The following is a 21,136-nucleotide window of genomic DNA, read 5'->3' as shown; positions in this document are numbered from 1 at the left end:
GCCATGTTGGATGTACGCATCGTTGCTGCAGCTTCTGGAGTTTCCGAATGAAAGTTGAACCTTTATCCGTCTGCAGACACACAGCGGCTTTTTATTTTCAATTTAACCCAAAAAGAACAAGTTAAGGTTCGTCCGCAAGAGTATATCTGGGAAATACTCCCGGTCCTCCTCGGCCTTCCAACCCGGAGTCGGACGCAGCGGAGATGATCCGGTTGCAGGCCATAGCAACCGGAGCCCGCATGGATTTTCTGTAACCACTTGTGTTTGCTGAGCCCGGCCGGGGAGAACCGCATCGTTTCCGGATACACTACAAAAATACAGAGCCATGAACAGCCACCCGCCGCCCCGCAGGGTTGCCAACGTCGGCTCCCTCCTCTTGACCCCGCAGGAGAACGAGTGCCTGTTTGGATACCTGGGCAGGAAATGCGCCGTAAGTTCTCCCGTTTGTTTACCACCTGCAGCTTCAAAGGAGGTGCAGCAACATTCACATATACGTCATATGAAAATGCCAAGTGTCAAAATAAGCACAATTCCTTCCTTATAAGACTTCTCAGTTGATATGAACTTGGAAAAACCTGTTTAGACACCGGCGTGGCTTTCAAACCGGGGCCGCGGTGTTGCGATGTAATCTGTGACCCTTCGGATTCCTTCTTTACACGTACTGAAAAAATGCAACACCGTTTTTATTTGGCTTGGTAAATTGGTTAATTAATGTAAACGTGTTACATGTACTTCCACCACAGAAAGTCAGAAATGGTGTTTGAGTCCATGGACTAACTGCATGCAAACATAAAAACATGAAAACTGTAAATATATTATCACACTATCCGGAAGTTGGTAACTAAGTTTAAAGGATGGTTTACATTACTTGCATATAAATTTTCTTTATTTTTTTCTATTATGATTATCTCTAGTGGTTATTCACTTATTTTACCATTAGGCTGTCAATAGAACTTTCATAATCATTGTCAAACATTTACAAAATGTACTGGTTTTAGTCTCTAACCTGATAGTAATTTACTGATTTTTATTAGTTTTTTATGGAAGTAAACCGACCTTGTTCTGAGATTTAGTGTGTTGGCCAGACAACTCAACCATTGTAAATATGTCAACTTGAGGTTTGGAACATTGTGATTTTGATTGTTCAATATTTGATAGACTAAATGACCAAGAAAATAGTCATCTGAATAATTGTCAAAATAGATTTTATTGGTAGCCCCCTGCTCTCTTATTGCAACTTAATCAAATAGTTTTTAAAACTACTCATTGGAGTTTTAAACATGGTACAGTTTGCTTAGTCAGTGTACTGTTGGAGCAAAACCAAATGCCTCTCTCATAGCAGCTTTGTCAATGGATTTTCCTCTTGTCCTTGTTAATTAAACATGATGTCTTTGGGTCTGAGCAAACAAGCAATTGGAAGACGACAGCTTGTGGTCAGAGAAACATTTTTTGTTCGTAATTTTCCAATGTACTGTAACCAGTTATTAGATTAACAGCAGATGTAATCAAAGATTAAGTGGTACTGTTAAGAATACTTAACCTTACTATAAAAGTTAAATGTAAAACCAATTGTTTTAAAACAGACTTGAATTATGAATTTGTGGATGCCTGTTTCATCTAAGTGCAGCCTAAGATAAGTCCGTGCTAACACATAGAACTGTAGGACACCCTACAGTTGGAACGCATAAGATGACCCATATTAACTTTGATTAATATGTTTGTATTGATGTTAGTTATAAAGTCAGTTAAGCTCCAAAAATGTAATTATATAAATTGAATTTGACACCCAATCTGGCTAGTTGCTTTAGCTGTTGCTCCATGTTTTAATCTGGCTCCACGAAATGGAAGACGGTTATGAAAACTAATCAACACTTTGATTTGTTGATCCTGTACCTTAGCAGCAAATTCTAAAAACCTTCTCAGTGCGGGAAGCTCATACAAATTATGTCTGTACTTGAACCTAAACTACTTGGGAGGGGGGTGGGGGGGTGATGTAATGTGATGGTTGCAGAACAGCTCAGCAGGTTTTGATGTTGAACTGCAGCGGAGCCTGCAGGGTTGAATGCAGGAAGCAGCAGCGGTAGCTATGCTAAACTTAAAGAACAGTCAGGTAACATAAACCAAGACTGGGTTATAGAACTATTTTAGGCTGCGTTAAAGAGAAGAGAACTTTGGCTTTGTTATAAAGGTTTCTGTAGGAAAACAGAACCGTGCCGCAGTTTTAATTGAGAACCTCTAAAGACAAACTAGTGATGACAGTGGTTTGTTCACAATCAGATCTTAACCAAAACCATCACTAAATGTGCATTTATCTTGGAGTTTTCTCGTTGGTTATCATGTTCTACATGTTAACAATGAAGTGCTGATGAGACTAATGTCTCATTTTCAAACAAACCTCTAATCTTCTAGGAACTTTAGCAGCAATATAAACAACTTAACACATTTTAATAAATGTTAAAAAACACTTTGTATTTCTGATAATGTCCTCATTATATCTTAAGCTATTTGACATTGCACCAACGACTAACTTGACGTCTTACCAGTAAAGTGAAGTGTAATTTAACTCTACTATTGTCTTGGTCACTATTGCTTCGGTTAAGAAGCCCCGTGTGGGATAACTTGTATTCATATTAAATCTCCTTGATACAAACGCACACAGATGGAGGGTTGTCAGTGGGGTCTTGCACAAAGACCGACATATCTTTCACAATAATAAAATAAAATCTGGTGATTCAGATTTGAGTATCAAATTGTGTATATCACAGTTGGTACCAGGAAAAAAGATAAAAAAATATATTTACAGACATAGATATAAGCCTATATATAAATTATGTAGCTAACTTGCAAATCTGCCTTTGTGGGGCCCCTCTGGTCTTTAAACTGCTCTCTGTTGGATTTATCTGGAGGTAGATTGTAGTTAAAAGTTTAGAAAAGCACTGAGCTGTGTAATCTCAATTCACAACTGTTGATTTTGTATTTTCTTGAACTCACTAGTTCCTTCGTACAAAATAAATGATAGAAATGAGTCTCGTATGTCACTGCCTCATGAAAGACGATGGCTGTAAATAAATAAAATGTAAATTAAAAGTTAAATTTTTTTTATTTTTTTTACATTTTTTTAGTATTTGAGTCAATATTTACAAAACCAACCAGACTTCAAATGCTGCAGCGAGAGACCGTCATTTTATGACTGCACCTAACAACAATTATTTTAATTATTAGGTTTTTTTTTTATTATTAATTAAATATTTCTCTGTTTTATAAAATATAAAAAATGTGTATTGTGGTTTCTCACAGCACTTGTGAAGTCTTTTCATTGTATTGGTGAGACTGGAATGTGAAGTACTTCATTACTTCTGATTCCAGTACTACATTTTTGCTCAAAATGCTGCTTTTGCTGTGTAGGTTTTAATGTTAGCCATGGATGCTAACTTGTATCCAAACAAATGTACAGACTGTAGCAGGGGTCCTCAGGGAACGAACGTCATTTGATCTTAGTTTTCTCTTTGCTACAGCGTGCTGGACCTCAGAGCCAAGAAAAAAAGTTAGTTATGCTGCACAAATAAAAATCCACTGACATTTCCATATGAGGTTTGTAATCTGATTTCAAAAGGCCTCCATGTTGACCCAATGACTGCTTTCACCAGGTTTAACAGTTTCGACTGTAGTCTTATCGCCCGTGCAAGGTTTTGCATTGTGTAGATTTCCCTTTCCTCATTGGGTGCTCTGTTGCTGTTTTTGTCATGTGGAGCCTGGAGGGTTTTAACACGGAACCAGATGTGTCTGTAAAATCTTAGCACAACAGTTAAATATCTCCTCATGGAACAACTTCCCTATCAACCCTTATTTGTATAGCACCTTTTTATATAGCGTCATGCACGGAACAAATGTCAACAGTAAAAGCAGTGTGAGCAGTGCACCAAACCGTTCTTTCTTTAAAATTAACTAAAACATTCAAATTTGTGAATACAGTTAAAGAAATGAACAGAGAAAATACTGTCTGCGAAATATTCTAATTAGAAAACCGGGTAAATGTTTTGGGTTTTTTTGTTCAAACATTTGGAAACTTTCGGCTGTTTTTCATCATAAAACACCGCACAAAACCCAGACTAAGAAACTCTGAAATATAGTAGCTTCACTTCCTCTCTGTTTTCATAAACCGTACAGATTTATTAATCCCTTTTATAAACTGTGTCTTCAGAGTCTGTGCTCAGCAGTGGTCCAGGTGTACATGGCCGAGCGGAGCTGCAGCTGGGTGAAGAGATGCTGCGGGGTTGCCTGTCTGGTCAAAGACAACCCACAGAGGTCGTACTTCATCCGAGTGTTTGACATCAAGGTGAGTGGCACCGTCCTGTGCAGGAAATGCCAGTAAAGATTGAACGTCGTAGCAGAGGAAAGGAATTGTTTGACATGTGAGATAAGTTTATTTACTGTCTTCACTCTGAGTGTTAGATGAAGAAAATCGATACCACTCTCATGTCTTTATCTGTAGATCTGAGAGGTTTCAGTTTTCTCATCTACAAGTCAGACAGATTTCCCATCATATCAAAGTTTGCTTGCAAACAATTTCCAGTGTGTTTGTTGCCCCTTCACTCTTTACATACCTCTGCAGTTTGTCTAGTGTGACCTCACTGCACCCGTACAGTGTAGGTAGTCATTAAGACATTAATACTATGCTTTAAAGATGATGTGCATTTAATGGTGAAACCATAATGGAAGTGAATTACTGCCCACGGATCAGTGTTTACTCATGTAGGCTCTGTGCTTTCCGAGGACACAATTTAACTGCGGTGTCAATTGCCATTAACCTGCAGACACTATAAACATGCTGCAGATTCATGAGACTCTTTTTGTCTGTCTCTGCTTCTAGATGGCGGATAATTCCGAGATCTCCTGTGTGGTGCATTCAAGCACACCTCATCATAACATTTCCATTTCATAAATATTACATAAACATGTAAACGCACTCATGTGGCAAAAAGGAGATTTATATGAAATTGGTCGAGAAAACCATCTGCAGTCTAAAGTTTGTGCAGTCAGAACAGCAAAAACCTAAAGTTTGGATGATTTCTGTTCAGCCTCTAAATATCTCCAGTGTCAACTTTGGTTTCCCGGAATAATCTACTCTATTTCTTTGTGCTGTTTCCAGGAAGGAAAAACTATGTTTGAACAAGAACTCTACCACAACTTCTTTATCAGCAGCTCCAGATCCTACTTCATCTCATTTGCTGGAGATGTAAGTGTGCAGCTCTTTTTATGGCTTTTATCAAAACCAAAACGTCCACAGCAGGTTCTCCTTTAATGCAGTGTGATATTCCCTTACCGAGTTTACACAAAGACGCATAATCACATTAGAGTCTGCTCATATGTTTTCAGTGTTTTAAGAAGGGAGGAAGGACTTTTTGAAAATGTTATTTCTGTTTGTTTTTTCATTTTTGTAATCTTTTGCTGTGTGGCATATGGACCACGAGACGGCGTTCAGTGCCAGAGTACAGTGGACAGGAGGGGTTGTAGACGTGAATGAGGGTAAAGTAGAACGGTGCCGTTGAGTTGATCACTCTGTAGGTGATCCGAGCTTTGAACCTGATGTGGGCAGCTACTGGAAGCCAATGCAGAGATCTGAACCTCTCACTGCCTTCTGACTTTTACGCGTGTGTGTGTGACAGCGGAGGAGGAGAGAAAGGACTTTCATTCATTCTTTCCCTCAGCTGTGTGTTCCTGTCTTCAACCTTTTGTTATGCTAACGCACAGTTACAGAAAGCCGATTAGAAACCTGGTGAGGAAATTGGTGCTCTCTGACCGAAATCTACCTGGGGAAACCCGGTTTCCCTAATCCAATGCACAGATTTTTAGAAACCAGCTTTCCTGTTTACGTGACAATTTAGAAAAAAAAATTAAAAAAATCCTGTAACCTGGTTACTTAAATCCATATAAGTGCTAACACTAATAAAATGCTGAGAACCAGTCGGCACTGGCCAAACAGTTTTGTGACATTTACACACACAAATTCTACTTGGGTATCAATATTTAGAATCAATTTACAAGGCATTTTCCGTACTTTATATGACTGAAGCAATTCAGTTTGTTAAAGTTCACTACCCAGCCATAGATTTTATGTCACTTAGATGTTATCAATCATTGTGTTAAATATTTGTTCTGAAAATTATGGCAATTTATTTTGACTGTTGTTAAATTTTCTGTTGCTCTTCTTGTAACAGACCTGTCAGATCGGTCTGAACTTTGCTAGTGAAGAAGAGGCTAAAAGACTGAGAGCCGCCATCAATGACCTGCTCAACCGGCGTCAGCGCAAAACCGGTGAGTTTTGGTTTTTGTTTGTTTGTTCGTTCCTTTCCCCCCATTTTCTGCTACAGCCTTTCTCATGTCAAACCCGAAAACTCCCCTTCTCTTCTACTAACGAACTAAAAAGCTTTTCCTCCACATCTCAAGAAGGACGAACAGCCATTGTTCGATAGCACAGATAGTGACACCAGAGAAGCCAAACAAACACCTGTGCACTGAACCTAAATTTGAACTGCCAAATGAAGGGGTCTGAATACTTTTGTAAAGGTTAAACTTCAGTTTTTGTAATAAATTTCTCACTAATGATTGAGTATTTTGGTAAATGGCAGTATTCTGAGTATAAAATAAATCAACAACCCCATCCCGATCATCTCCCAGTACCACCTTCTACAAGAACATAAATTTGTACAAGTACTTAAATTTGAGTAGTTGCTGATACTGAGAATAGATCTGAGATGGTTGTGCTTCTACAATGACTTGCTGGACAGTAATGCACTGTTAATGATGAGAGACAGTGGCAGACACTGCTGGTCCAAGTAGTTGTCCCCACTACTTGGACCAGCACTACGTGGCCCAGCAGTCTTCATGTGTGGGACACTGCAAAGTACAGTGGGTTTCAGCTCTCTCTACCTGCTCAACCAACGTGTGTATCATATTTGCAGTATCAGGTGCAGTATCTGAGGAGTATTTGAAATATGAGTACACAAGGGCCGTCTCAGACCCTCTTCCCCGCCTGACCTAGTCTTTAAAGGTGTTTTGGTTAATGTGAGACATGAGGTGAGCTTTGAAACACTCTGTTCCTTTCGCTGCTGCTGTGAGATCAGTGTTTTCCTCTCCGTCAGTCGGCCTGTGTGGTAAAGGTCTCAGCAGCGTGGCTCCCCTCCGGCTTCCCTCCAGCTTCTCAGCATGCCGGCCTTTTGAAGTGCGCTGCTCAAACTGTGATGATGACCGAGGGTTCAAAGCCTCACAGAGCTGGGACACAGACGTAGCTGAACTTTCCAACCTTTCACTTCTTCTTTTTGCTCATGTGAGAGATTTCCTAAACTGTCTTTCTGGCTGTTCTTGCCCAGGGTTTAGATTTAGAAGATATGATGCAGCATGTTTTCTGACCGCTTTCACACCTGAGGGCTTTAAAACTGTCAGCACACCTTCTGACTCATAACCTGCTCACCTTCTTCATTTGCCTCTTGCACCTTTTAAACATTTCTAACATTACTGAGTTCAGTCCATTAATTTTGTACTGAGGCTTTAACAGTGTTCATTTTCTTTTGCAGAGAAAAGAGCCGACCTTAAAAATGGTATGTTGAACTCTTAATATCAATAATATAGATTCAGTGTTGCTTAGTAAGTGACCTCAGTGGCTTAGTTTGTATTTAAGATTTATACACACACCTAAGTGAAATCATTAGAAGCAAATAAAATTTAAAACTAATATTTTTATTTTATGTATTTATTTATCGGGGTTATTATTTCAAGACCGTGACATTCTCCGTATCTGTCTGATCGGAACTTTTTAAAATAAGTTTTCAAATTATACAACAAACCAGGAACAAGGCCTTATAACGACTCACTAATGTGATTTTTAGCATTAACAAATAAAATCCATTGATTAAATTCTAAATCAAAATCTCTATTGGTATCTGTGACAGGACGGCCCTAACCCCCCAATTTCCAACGAAACCCAGATTTAGTAGCAAGCGTGAACCAAGACTGTCGTTTGCGGGTTTTATTGAATTGCAGCCCCCTTTTGCTCTGACATTCAGTCAAAGTTTGCCAGTTCTTTTCACAACCACGAAACTAGATTAAAAGTTACAGAGATCCAGCACCAGACTCAGAAATACTGCAAATGCAGCCCTGTGGTTCGCTGCAGTTTGTTTGCTGGGGTCCAGGTCAGTGGACCAGTTTGTAGTCTTGGATCGGTTTTGACCTTTTTATTTCAATTTCCTTTCACACATTGAAATAACAATCAAACCAACGTGTATCACTGCACAAGTCATGTGAGAATAGTTTAGTCTGCTCATTGATTAAATGGATCTGCAGCGAGAACATGAAAGTTACCATAGGAAAAAGATCCTGTTCTGTGTCTGAGGGGGAAAAAAAAATCTGCACGATTGCCATTTGCTCATAACCGTGGTAATAATATACCAAGCTAAAGTCTGCAGCAAATGAAAAAAAGCTCTTTAAAATACCATACTGCTTAATTTTACAGCAAACACACTGTGAGCTGCTTTGTAAGTGTAGAAGCAAGATGCTTATTCATGCTCATTTTGCTTCACTATGCCTGAATGTTAAAGTGTGTGTTTGTTAACACAGTGGGGCTGTGGTTTCACGGACAGTGTGATTTACACACTGACACACTCGAGTCTGCTGCAGGTTAATCTGCCAGTGGGAAGCCCATCTGTGCCATATGTAGACCACATGGTCTACGTTGCTGCCTTTAAACCCCGTTGTGATGCATACGCATAATCTGTAAATCTTTAAAAATTGACCCTTGTGAACATTTGCAACCTGCATCAGGTTATAAAATTTAGGTGATATTGCACCGCACCTCGTTCCTTAGTCTCAGCTGATTAAACATCACACATTATTCACTGAAACTTCAATTTAAAAAATCTGGTTGTAGCAAAATCTTAGTATTCTTTGTCCACACTAAAAACTTAGCTGCAGCTTTTTCATTTATCCACGTTTTACTAAACATTTACAGGGGTGGGGGGGGGTATGTTTTCATATGAAACTCTCTCAAAGCAGACTGATTGGCCAAAAGAAGAAGAAAAAAAAGGTTTTCGTTAAAATTGACAGCAGTGAAGATCAGCATTTGGAAGCGATTGATAAAAGCAGGCTTAGTACTTCAGGTTGATTTTGAAAAATAAATGCTTCCTGTGAGCGCATCTCTTTTCTTTCTAAGATTTTCCTTGCAGTTGTTCCGAATGTAAGTCAAACTGCTATTTTACTGTGACTTTAGTACACAATTATGTAAAAAGTCCAGTCCAACTGCCTCAGAGATTTTATTTATACCATCTCCTCTTATTGTCTGCACACAGCATGCTCACTGTGAATGGCCAGTTACTTTAAGCCCTGGCTTATGAGCTCTTGAGACTGACCATCTTCATTTGTTGGGGCAGGATTATAGAAGGATTGGATTTTATAACCTAATGTGGTGTTAAGGTTGGATTGTTTCCAAATGTACAGAAATTGACACACAGTTTGCCCAAATCCGGGTGCGTTTAACCAAAATTCATTCATTGCACAGACAGATCCATATTAATTTTTGTACATATATTCAAGAATACATGTCAACATAGTATGGAGAAAAAAAAAGTCCTCGTTTTTCAGTGCGTGGTACAGAAGCAGTACTTTGTTTTTAAGAAAACCGAGATATTTACAAACCTACAATTTTCATTGAACAAAAATACCAATTTTTAATACTCTGGCCTGCACAGAACCATCCCATGAAGCTCTGCACCAGGATTGTCCGAGCCCTCAGGAGAGACAGCATTTGAGGCGAGCCTGTTGGTCTCATCATAGACATCGAGCATTCGTGGGGAGTCCAGGGATTTGGATTGTGGGATTAGCTGTAGATTAGCGGTTATGTCAGATGCTGCAGTTTGTGGAGATTATGAGGATTTTGAGAACTGGATGACTTGGACAATACAGTAAAGTCCTGTCAGCATCTACTAGAAGATGCAGTGCCCATTACAACTTTTAATAAATGTTCCTGAATACAGGCCATAGAAAGTATTAGGAATTTAAATTATTATTTTTTTAACAGTAAGTGCTAATACTTTATGTTAATAGTAGTGAGCACTTAGATGGTGGGTTTGGCAAGTGTGTCGCTAGACTGTTTAATCCATTTGTGACGTTTACTCAGTCAGACTTGTAGCAGATACTGTGGGTACTGCTGTTTTGTCATTGATTTTATAGTTATTATTGGAAAACTGGCAGGAAACCTCTCAGAATTGTGTCCCATAAATCAGCTCTAAAGGGTGTGTGCGGTACTTTCCAAAAGAATAGACATACATTTTATAAAATCAAAGTTTAAAACAATGTTCAGGTCCACACGTGTACACTAAGTGTTAATTTGCTTTAATCAATCCTCAAGTCTGCGCTGCCCTTAAGATCTTTTTACAACTGCAATGCAATATGTAAAAATACCTCCCATTGTTCAGCTGAAGCTAATAATTTGCTGGTAGTGTGAAAAGAAGTAAAACTAAAAGGGGAATTTTGGAACAAAAGACTAAGTTTGAGAGATCCCCCACCCCACCCCACTTTGTTTGTTCTGACTTCTAAAGCCTTGTTTCAGCTTTGCCTCAACTATAGATTGCATTTGTTCCTTATCTCTTCTGTTGGAATGCGTTCGGAAGCAATCTCTTCACAGCCAGCACTGAGAGAAGAGAAATAGATGGTGACCAGTCATTCTTGAAATGTGGGTATGTTAATGTTGCATGAGGCTTGACTGAAACCCATGGGATACAGAGGGTGGTGTCAAAGTTTCTGGGCCAGCATGCAGGCAATCTTTCAGGAGCAGATGGGCAAGATTGGCAGCTACCATCACGTTTCTCACCTAGCCCAAATAGACTTATAGTAATAATAATAATAATAATTGTGGATAATATGAGAAGTAAGAGCAGGGTAGAGTCCTAATGATGTAGTGATCATGACTTGTAACGCCCTTCATCTCCCTAGGAGGGGCCTCCTTGGTAGATGTGTGAAGTGGTTCATGGGGTGGATGAAAGGACAGCATGGAAAATGGGAGACAGATTGTGCCTGAGGCCTCAACCCCCCCCCCCCCCCCCCAATCTCTGTTGAGAGGAGGATTTGTCTCCCATTTTCCATGCTGACCTTTCGTCCATCCCCAGGAAGATTAAGATGACTTTATCCACCAAGGAGGCCACACCTAACGATCCCCTTCTAGGATGTTCAAAGATGTTAAGAGTTGTGATTATTACCTCACTATGACTCCGCCCCACTTTCACCTCCCCTTTTTATCCACGTAACAAGCCTGTTCAGGCCAGGTGAGAAACCAGTCCCTGCGTCCCCTGACCAACTTACCCTTAAACTGAAAAAGCTGCTTCGATAAGTGGCAAACTGTTTCCAGCAAAGAAGAAAGAAGTCCAGTTGAAACTGCTCAACTTTGGGATATTTGAAGAGAAAAGGTCATTAAAATCTCAAGAGTTTCTGCTCCGCAGCAGGAGTGGGACTGCGACACCTGATCAGTACATTTTACTGTAGTGGGAATTCTTCTCACCAGCAAAGCTCATGGAGGTCGACCCTGACCCACCCTCTTTGCCTGTGTATTTTCAGGTCCAGCTCTGCCCATGGCCACCGTGGACATCAAGAACCCGGAGATCAACAACATTCGGTTCCACAACTCCCACAGCCACCAGCAGCCGTACCATCTGAATAATATGCTGAGCCACAGCGGTCTAACGCGCAAGGACAAGAAGACCAAAGGCAAAAAGAAGAAGCTGACCAAGGCCGACATCGGCACACCCAGCAACTTCCAGTAAGTTACACCTCACATATTTAATGACCGACTGCTTTGGTGCTGCAGCAGGCTGAGAATGTGTCCCCACAGGACAAACTCTCGCTGTGCTTGATTCCGGTGAGGGGTCACGGCAAACAGGAGGCACAGCATGTTGGGAAACCGTATTTTGTTCACAGCGCGTCAGAGCCAAGCATCTTAAAAAAGTCAAAACTTCCATAAATCCTCCCGACAAAATTCGGGACACAACAGCATGCTCAGGGTTCATACAGGTGGTAGACACCTTTTTAAAAGTGCTTAAAATAGTAAGTTTATGTCTTTCAATAAATAGCAGTGGGACTGAATAGTTAGTTTGCTTAGTAGGTGGAGAAATAAACGACTCTAATATTAAAAATGTTACACCTGGGTCTGCACACGACCGTTTCCATGTGTGGCCCTTGCGCGGCCTCCAGCACACTGAGTTGGACATGACTGCTTCAACATGTCGGCAGGGACATGGATAAAAAGAGGCTAACTAATATTTAGCCAGGCTGTAGAAACAGTGTTTTAGTAGATGGGGAGGTTAAAGTTTGTCTGTGCTGTACATTTAAAAACGCGTATGAAACAAAGTACAGTCCGTCCTGTGTGACAGCTCCTGTCTGCTGTATTCAGAGTCCCATGTCCTACTTTGTAGCTCTGTCTTTAGGCAGCTGCTGGCCAAAAACAACAGGTATTAACACTCTTTCCTTTTGTCTGCCGTCACTATGGGGAACTTACAGAGGGTGCGACAAAGATAATGATACTGTGATGCAAGATCAAATTTCTTTATGTAGCTTTATGTTGTCATGTGTTTTTATCTTGTGTTTCTCTGCTGCTGTACAAATGATTGTCCATCGGGGACAATAGATTCTAACCTTCTTTTAACCACTTCACGTGCTTACGTGTTAATAGTACTTGTGACTACTGACTTTAAGAGATGAACGAACAAACCTAAAAAATGTAGCTCTTTTAAAGAAAGTGTTCGGACACTGTAGTGTACCTGTGTGTGCTGACATAGACCTGTAAGTCCTGTCTGATCAGCAGTAACACTCTGCGTCAACGCAGAGTGCTCAATGACCTCAGTGTGTGTGTGTGTGATGGAGAGAGAGTGTGTGCACATGGAACACTGTATGTGTGTGTGTGTTATCTCACCATGTTTGTCCTGTTTTTCTCAGGCACATCGGTCACGTGGGCTGGGACCCAAACACAGGCTTTGACGTGAGTACACACACACACAATAGTGACCTGTGTAATGGCTGCAAGATGAAATCACACAATAGGCTTTTGTTGCTTCCTGCAAATATTTACAATTTGCTGCATCTTATAAACTTCAGACACAGAATGTTCCAGAGAAAGCTTTCCTCAATTATTAATTTAATAAAAAAATACATTAATTAAATTTCATCGTAGTAAAAGAAAAAGCCCTAATTTCAGCATTAGTTGTGGAACTGCATTGTTGTTACATAGTTCTGCACAGTTGTGTATCCCAAACAATTCCCCTTCTCCTTTAAGCCATATTGAGCTGCTATTAGTTTTAGATGTGGATCATTTAATGGACTTGGCTTTAAAACCCACTTAAACACCAAACTCATGGTCATCTTCACCACCTACACGGCTTAAGGACTAGAGATACGGATTTAGATGTTTGTATATAAAGCCATGACTTTACAGTAGTAAATGAAGTAATCCTTGTATTATGTGAGTAATTATCAAGATGTTTGCAGAGTTTATTCTAAAAATGGCCAGCAGACACATGCAATACAACTCTGTAGTGGACAAATACTTCTTTTTTAAATGTGCTCACAGTGAGCGCAGACTCGTAATTAAAATGATGTGACATCCAGACAGAGGCAGCCACAGACAAGCTATTGTGGTTATTTAACATGGTGCATATGCACAGAATGAATTTTGTTGGACGAATCACCGGTGTGGATGTCATATACTAATACAACTCTAAGTGACTGTGAAATAAAAAAAAATGTCCATTTGAAGATACGAGAACTATAAAAATATTTAAAATTTGCTACTTGACCAAATGATCAGTCACAACATCAGAATCATTAACAGGTGAAGTCAGTAACATTGTTTCTTTTTCCAATGGCACCGTTTACAGGTGGGATAAATTAGGTAGCAGGTGAACAGTCAGTGGTTGAAGCTGATGTGTTGACATGAAAAAATGGACGTGAGGATGTGAGCGACTTTGACGAAGACCAATCTGATTGCTGGCTGACCAAGTAAAACCTTTCACTATAGAAAGTGAAAACGGCTTTAAATGCTGAATTTGAACCACCATGAAGAAAACATCTAAGTGCAGCGAGTCTCTTATACGTAATAACATCCAGTGAAAAAAGGACTGAGTGAGATGTAAATGAGCTCAATTAAGTCTTTGACAAATCTGTGTTATTGTGAAATGGTGGCTATATAGAAAGTCTGCGTGGTTTCTCGTAGCAACCAGAGAAACTGATGCGTGTGTCACCATTACGTTTCCCTGCCAACCAACAGGGTTCAGACTGACGGTCCTAACAAGCAGGTCTGTGATTGTTTCTGTTCTCTGCCTCTGCAGTGCATCCCAGAATGCACTTAGAGGCAGCTTGTATGTGCAGCTCACGGCCACCAGGTGTCACCCTGATACTGTGTCAGGCTGCTGTTTATTTATATAAAAGTGCACTCAAGGTTTTACGAGGTTAGAATTTTGTTGCTTAAGCTTATATTGTCACAAAGGTGAATATTCTATGTGTTTATTGTTGAGGTCGTAACTGGTGCTGGAGTTCTACTGGAGTAGTGGTTTGAAGGTTTTGCCCCCCTCATTTATTTTAAATAAGGCAATGTCCGAGCTGACAAGGAAATGGCTGTTTGAAAAATAATCGAGTTACTTAACCATGACCAGATAATGCATCTCGGTACACACAGGACCTCAAACAATCAGTTTGTTGAGACTATTTTATATTGTATGTAAATGCAGTTTCATCTGCAGGATTCAACACCAAACACTGGTTTCAAGTGTCACATAATTTTTATCATGTTACAGACCTAAGGTCTTGTGGACTCAGTTCACAGCAGCAAAATGTTAACTGTGTTGTTCCTGTTGCAGCTGAACAACCTGGACCCTGAACTAAAGAACCTGTTTGACATGTGTGGCATCTCTGAGGCTCAGCTGAAGGACCGAGAGACGTCCAAGGTCATCTACGACTTCATCGAGAAGAAGGGAGGGGTGGAGGCTGTCAAGAATGAGCTGAGGAGGCAGGGTGAGAGCGCGCACACACACACACACACACACACACACACACACACACACAAAAAGCCTTTTGATGTGTCTAACCGAGCTGAAAGAATGATGAAATGATTTGTTGTTTGGTCAATGGAGCTTTGTGTCACAAGACTTGCAAAATGGCTGCATGTAATCACATAATGTTCCAAATGTAAATACATTGTAAAAATGTTAGTTGCCTGTTCTGGGAAAAGGCAAAGCTCTGAAACATCCTGTTGAAAGCATTTGTTTATTCGTCTTGCTTTAATATTTGCGCCGCATCACGCAGTGTGATTGATAGCTGTCATTCAGCTCACGTGAGAGCACTGATGCTGAGTTTCATTTATTACGCCGGCACAAATCCAAGCGATAAACGCGACAGCCGAAGCGTGTAGTGTTGCATCAAACGACCGAACAGGATGTTTATGACCTGTCTGCTAATGGAAAATGCTTTTTGTGAACGTGAGGGAGAAATAAAACCTACAAATACAGCAGAAATAACAATAATAATTTGTGCACTTCTCTGCGTCTTCACAAACACCCATTAAATCCCTTTTTGTCATATATGTTGAAATTCCTCTCACAGCTTCATCTTGAACCATCATTTCCTTCCTCTTTTTATTTTTCTGTCAGACAGCAGATTCTGAGCTGTGCAGATGGAAAAACATTCTCTGTCAGGCTTTTTTACTCTTTGTGACAGTTTCTGTCCATGTTTTATTCATGTTAACCTGCGCGAGTAAAAAAAAAAAGTATGGAGTGACCGGAATCTGAATTTAGGTGTGTGTGTGTGTGTTTCTGTCACAACTAGGTTGAGTTTTAGACACTTTTCCAAGGTCCTCACACCTTACGAGTGGTGTTTCAGGGAGGTTCGATATCACTGAACAGTATTAGAATATTATTGATTAGCAGTGGTTGATGATGATTTCAGAGATGATTTATTTTTTTTTATTCATAAATGTGCCAAATATGTTGTAGGTGAATTTATGGTTTTATGAATGAAATGGTAAAATTGAATGTTGATCACAGTCTGCATAAGCCTCAGGAGAACTCCTTCAAACTGTCTGTTCGTGTTGGCCAACATTTCGAAAACCACACGTGTAGTTTTAGAATAGTTTTTGTTCAGATTGCTGATTACCTGGATTGGTTGTGCTCAGAAAGTCAAGCTGGAAGAAACCAATGTACTTTGTGTAACCTCATCTAAATGGCCTTGCTTTTGTTGGGTAGTTGTGGGTCTGATTTTTGTTATTCATGCTAAGCAGTGATGCCAATAACTAACTATTGCTCTTTAAAAACTCAGTTCTTCCCGTCACCAGGGGCCTTATACACAGTATAAACTTGACAACCCATTGCTGAACTTTTCTTCTTCTGCCACGGGTTCTGCTTTTGCTTCCGCTCTCCTCTGACCACTTGGGAGACGAGTCCTGGCAGCTACATCCCGCCTCTTTTCAGCCTGTAGCACTAACTCAAGCAGAACATCGTATTAGGGAGGAAAGCGTGAGCAAGTTAAAAACCCAACTAGACTGTAAAGGTGGATTAGTGAGTAAATAAGTCCCTGTGTTCAGTGTGATGACGTTTAACATCCCTCACGACCTCTGTGGTCTCATTTAGTCATTGTCTCTCATAAAAGCCAAACAAATATAAAAAGAAATATAAAAAAAAAAACTTGAAAATCTAACTTCAGTGGTTTAGGACATGTTCCAATGAATCTCTACTTAGCAGGTGAGCGGTGACGTCTTTGTGATGTCATTTTAAGGTGTGTGTCTTCTGTGTCTCCATCCTCTAGCACCCCCTCCACCTCCTTCTCGTGGTGGCCCTCCTCCTCCTCCTCCTCCTCCTCTACACAACTCAGCTCCACCTCCTCCTCCTCCTCCTCTACACAACTCAGCTCCACCTCCTCCTCCTCCCCCCTCCAGAGGCAGCCGAGGGGCACCTCCACCACCTCCTCCATCCAGAGCCCCTGCTACAGCTCCTCCTCCCCCACCTCCTTCTAGACCAGGAACTCTGGGTGCCCCACCTCCCCCACCTCCTCCCACCCGAGGAGGTCATCAGCCCCCTCCTCCTCCGCACCATCACCACCACCAGCCTCCCCCTCCTCCTCCCCCAACCCCCTCGCACGCCTCCATTGCCCCACAAGCCCCACCCCCTCCACCTCCTCCACTGACCCAGCAGTCTCACCCAGGTGGGGGCTCCTCCCATGCCCCGCCTGCTCCCCCTCCTCCGCCGCCTCCCCCCCCTGGGCCCCCTCCACCTCCGGAGCTGGACACTGTCAGTGGAGAGGGAGACTCTCCTCATTTGCCGAGCCCGGGCAGGAAGTCGGCTCTGCTGGAGCAGATCAGAGGAGGAGCCCAGCTGAAGAAGGTGGAGCAGAACCACAGAGTACCGACTTCCACCACTGGGCGAGATGCCCTGCTGGACCAGATTCGACAGGGAATCCAGCTGAAGACAGTAAGATAATTACAATGTCAGGTTCTCCACGTCATCGATGCGTAAAGTGTCCAAACACTGCAAACATGCATTAAACATCAGCAATTTTATAATACTTGGTTTGTGTTTTTGTTTTTTTTTTACATCAGCAGCACAGCCTACCAGCATTAATGACAGAGACGTGGAATATGTAGTGAGATCTGTGTAATCAAGTGGACTATACCTGTTTGTGTCTCCAGGTATCAGATAATCTAGAGTCCAGCCCCGTAACGCCTGCTCCTGCTGCGGGTATTGTCGGCGCTCTCATGGAAGTGATGCAGAAGAGGAGCAAAGCCATCCATTCCTCCGGTAACTCAATGATGTCACTGCTTTTGGGTTCAGATGTTGCTTTATTCTCCACAGTTCACCAAGCCTCAGTGTTTTGTTCCCTCTTGTTTCAGTCTGTCTCACGTCCAAAAAACAAACATCAGTTGACATCTTATCTCTTCCCTTGTGACGAGAAAGAGAATCGGCTATAGTTGATTATCTTGAGTTCACATGAATCTACAGAAACTTCATAAACTAACACGTTGTTGAAAGTACTGTTCAAAGTGTGAACCTATTACAAACCAGACATATTAACACTGGAATGATGAAAACGTCGACCCAAACTGTAAACTGGGGTGTATTTGGCATTTATCCATGTATCCCAACAACAGAACAGCTGGGACATCACTTTTTAACCAAATCAGCTAAGATTAGGCCGATTTAATGTTACAAGCTGGAGTCATGATGTTGGTGTAGATGTTTTTCTTCATCATTTAAGCTCAGAGTTACAGCAGTCAGTCAAAACGTGGAAGCTTGCTAATTTCCTACAAAACTCCTTAAACACATCAATTTTCTTCCCTAAATGAAAGACTGGACGCTGCCTGTATTTATGCCAGTAGGCAGAGCGGCTGTAGCCACTAGTCCAGTTGAAAGAATTGATTGTGTGCAGAACAAAGTCCATTGTTGTCTCAAAAATGATTAAAAACAAATCAGCCAGACACAAGGCCACTTTTTCAAAGATCGTGCAGTTTCGAATGGAGGAAAAACGATTATTATTATTATTATTAAGTTTATTTTTCTCCCCTAGACGAAGATGAGGACGATGACGAAGACGAAGACTTCGAGGATGACGATGAATGGGAAGACTAGTGATGAATTTCCTGTCCTGCACCTACCGCTGACACTAAAATATCTTCAAAAAAATCTTCCAGAATCTGACTAAAAGTGTAATGTAAATGTTGTAAGAACTTTGCTGTATATTTATTTTCTTTTCTTTTTTTTTTTTTTTTTTTTTTTGCTTTTTCTTTTTTTATTTGTTACCATTAATCTGTGCAATACCTCATCCGTTAAATCCGTAACATTTGTCACTCACCCTCCACTCCCCTCGCTTATGAAGCACTTCATCGGCACAATGTGAAAACGCAGCCCACATTTTATCATTAACACTCAGTAATATAAAACTCTAGCTGCTCCACAGGAAGGAATGGGAGTGTTGGTCCATGGGGGACGTGTATGTGTGTGTGACCTTCTTCATGTTTTCATTCCTAAAAGGGAGAAGTTTGTGTGAACAAACAGGCAGGATCCTCTTTGTGTTTGGTAGTGAGATAAAACTATTTTCTTACTTCTTTTCAAACTTTCAAGTTTCCTATTAAACTGTAGTTTAGTTGTTTATTTTTTTCCCATAAAGACATTTGTTGGCTGATGAGTCGCCTTACGTGGATCTTTTATTTTTTATGTCATTGACGAAGTTTATTTGCACACAGTTTCACTTGATGGGTCAAATGTGATTTCTTGGCTTGTGTGCGTTTTACGTGGGACAGGTTACAGCCACTGTGGACACTTTTAAAAGCTGAAGGACTTTTAAGTGCGCTTACAGACGTGACTGACAACGTTTTGCATTAACACTTAAATCCTCTACAGAGCTCAACTCGCGCTCACACACATTGGGACGTTTGTGAAATGAAGGGCGTTTTGTCGGTTTGTGTGGTTTGGTGTTTCTGTTGTGAAATCATTCTCATTCCTGCAGGAGAAAGCATCGACCGTCTTCTGGTCACATTTCCAACACACACGACGCAGAGTCACTCCAAAAACAAAGCGCACATCGTTCATCCCTTCCATCCTTCAGACAACACTATAATTTTATGCAACGTGAATGAAAATGCCTCCTGGAGAGTCTTTTTTTTTTTTTTTTTTTTTTTTTCTCTCTTCGTTTTTTCTTTTAAAGCAAATAACAATTAACCAAATGTGGCATTTGCAAAAAGCTTGTGGGTTTGGCGATGCCTGTGATCCTCCGTCTGTAAACGGTGCAAAGAAGTAATCAGCTGTTTTAATTGTTTGACCTCCAGCGAGGCCTAATGCTGCATCGAGAAGCCGAGATACTGACAATGAACCTGTGAATGGGATGGGGAGGGGGTATTCGGTGAGAATACTAAATTGTATAATTAAATAAATGTTAATATTTACAGAGAAATGTATGCGTCTGTTCTTTAGGTGGAAAAGTGCTTCTGGTTTTTAAAACTTTTTAACGATTTTTAGCAACAACGTGGTGACAGATTGTAATGACAGAATTTGTAAATGTTGTTTATTAGGTGCCTAACTGCGGGTGGGAGACGTTTAATCTGCCTGCCAGCACACAAACGTCTGATGGATGCAAAGTTTACAGAACTGACCTCGGCCTTTGTGAGTACGGAAACTCGCAGGTTGTTTGCTGTTGTAACGCGTAGCCCACTTTGTTTTGTGTGTATTTCTGCAGGAGGGGGGGTGAACACTCATGTCAGTGCATTTATTTCACGGCTAGTTTGGTGTAAAACACAGTAAATTAGGCGGCTGTAGCTCACAAGCGACATATTTAGCATTTACCATTCACCAAAATAAAACCCGATGCATTTTTAGAGATTTAAACCCGTCATAATTTGCTCCTCCTTGAATAAATTACCAGTTAATGCAACAATAATCCATAGGTTTTTGGAAGTATAGTTCTACTTCTAACTGGCTACTTGATGGTAAACAAGCATGTGAATTCATTACTGTATATAAGTACGGGTTTTGCAGTACTTCTACTTGAGTATTTCCTGTTGATGCTATTTTTACTTCACAATTCAAACTTTTTTGAATTGCTTTAGTTACTTTTTAGATGAATATTGTTAAAATCAGATTTAACCATTTGGATTCTCATCAGCTTCCACCTTAGTAGTGACTACTAATAAATGTAAATGCATTATTCTGGAGGAAGCAGCTACGGCTTTACCACCGGCAACATTAGTGATAAAGTTTAGTAATTTATGTATTTTCTGAAGTGTGCAGATTGTGACACTGCAATTATGTTTTATTGTACAAATATCACTAATGTTTCTGGGACAGTGGTTCAGTTGACTGGCTGACCACTGACCACAGAGTTGGAGGTTCGTGCCCCATTCTCCCCAACAGCATGGTTAAGTGTCCCCGAGTAAGACACTGATCCCCCAACAATCCGTCCCCATCTTCAGCTGTGCAGTGAGGCTGACTCACTACTGAAGCAGGCTAAACGTGTAAAAATGACTTGTATATTTATAGAGTACTACAGTGAGTTGAGTCGACGGCAGGAACGTCGTCCTTCTATGAAATGCTGTAATGAGGGGTCACTGCGTGGGCATAAAGCC

At 40.8% G+C, this 21,136-nt stretch overlaps 1 protein-coding gene across 3 annotated transcripts; it reads left to right on the top strand.

Annotated features, from left to right (window-relative positions):
• wasla (WASP like actin nucleation promoting factor a) lies at positions 1 to 19,635 on the top strand. 3 transcript variants are annotated; one of them, XM_067492873.1, is made up of 11 exons: positions 1 to 430; positions 4,202 to 4,336; positions 5,150 to 5,236; positions 6,219 to 6,315; positions 7,575 to 7,598; positions 11,602 to 11,803; positions 12,976 to 13,018; positions 14,892 to 15,045; positions 16,831 to 17,492; positions 17,711 to 17,819; positions 18,586 to 19,635. In XM_067492873.1, exons 1-11 carry the CDS (start codon positions 326 to 328, stop codon positions 18,645 to 18,647), a joined length of 1,680 nt encoding a protein of 559 aa, XP_067348974.1. In that variant the 5' UTR covers positions 1 to 325; the 3' UTR covers positions 18,648 to 19,635. The 3 variants fall into 3 exon arrangements, with proteins under 3 accessions (XP_067348974.1, XP_067348975.1, XP_067348976.1); XM_067492875.1 differs by lacking the exon at positions 1 to 430 and adding an exon at positions 4,871 to 5,057 and having other exon boundaries at positions 4,212 to 4,336; XM_067492874.1 differs by lacking the exon at positions 7,575 to 7,598.
• Positions 19,636 to 21,136: the final 1,501 nt, after the last annotated feature.

This window comes from Channa argus, chromosome 23, assembly GCF_033026475.1.
Source record: "Channa argus isolate prfri chromosome 23, Channa argus male v1.0, whole genome shotgun sequence".
NCBI classification, from domain to species: domain Eukaryota; kingdom Metazoa; phylum Chordata; class Actinopteri; order Anabantiformes; family Channidae; genus Channa; species Channa argus.
This window is presented reverse-complemented; position numbering and strand designations above follow the sequence as displayed.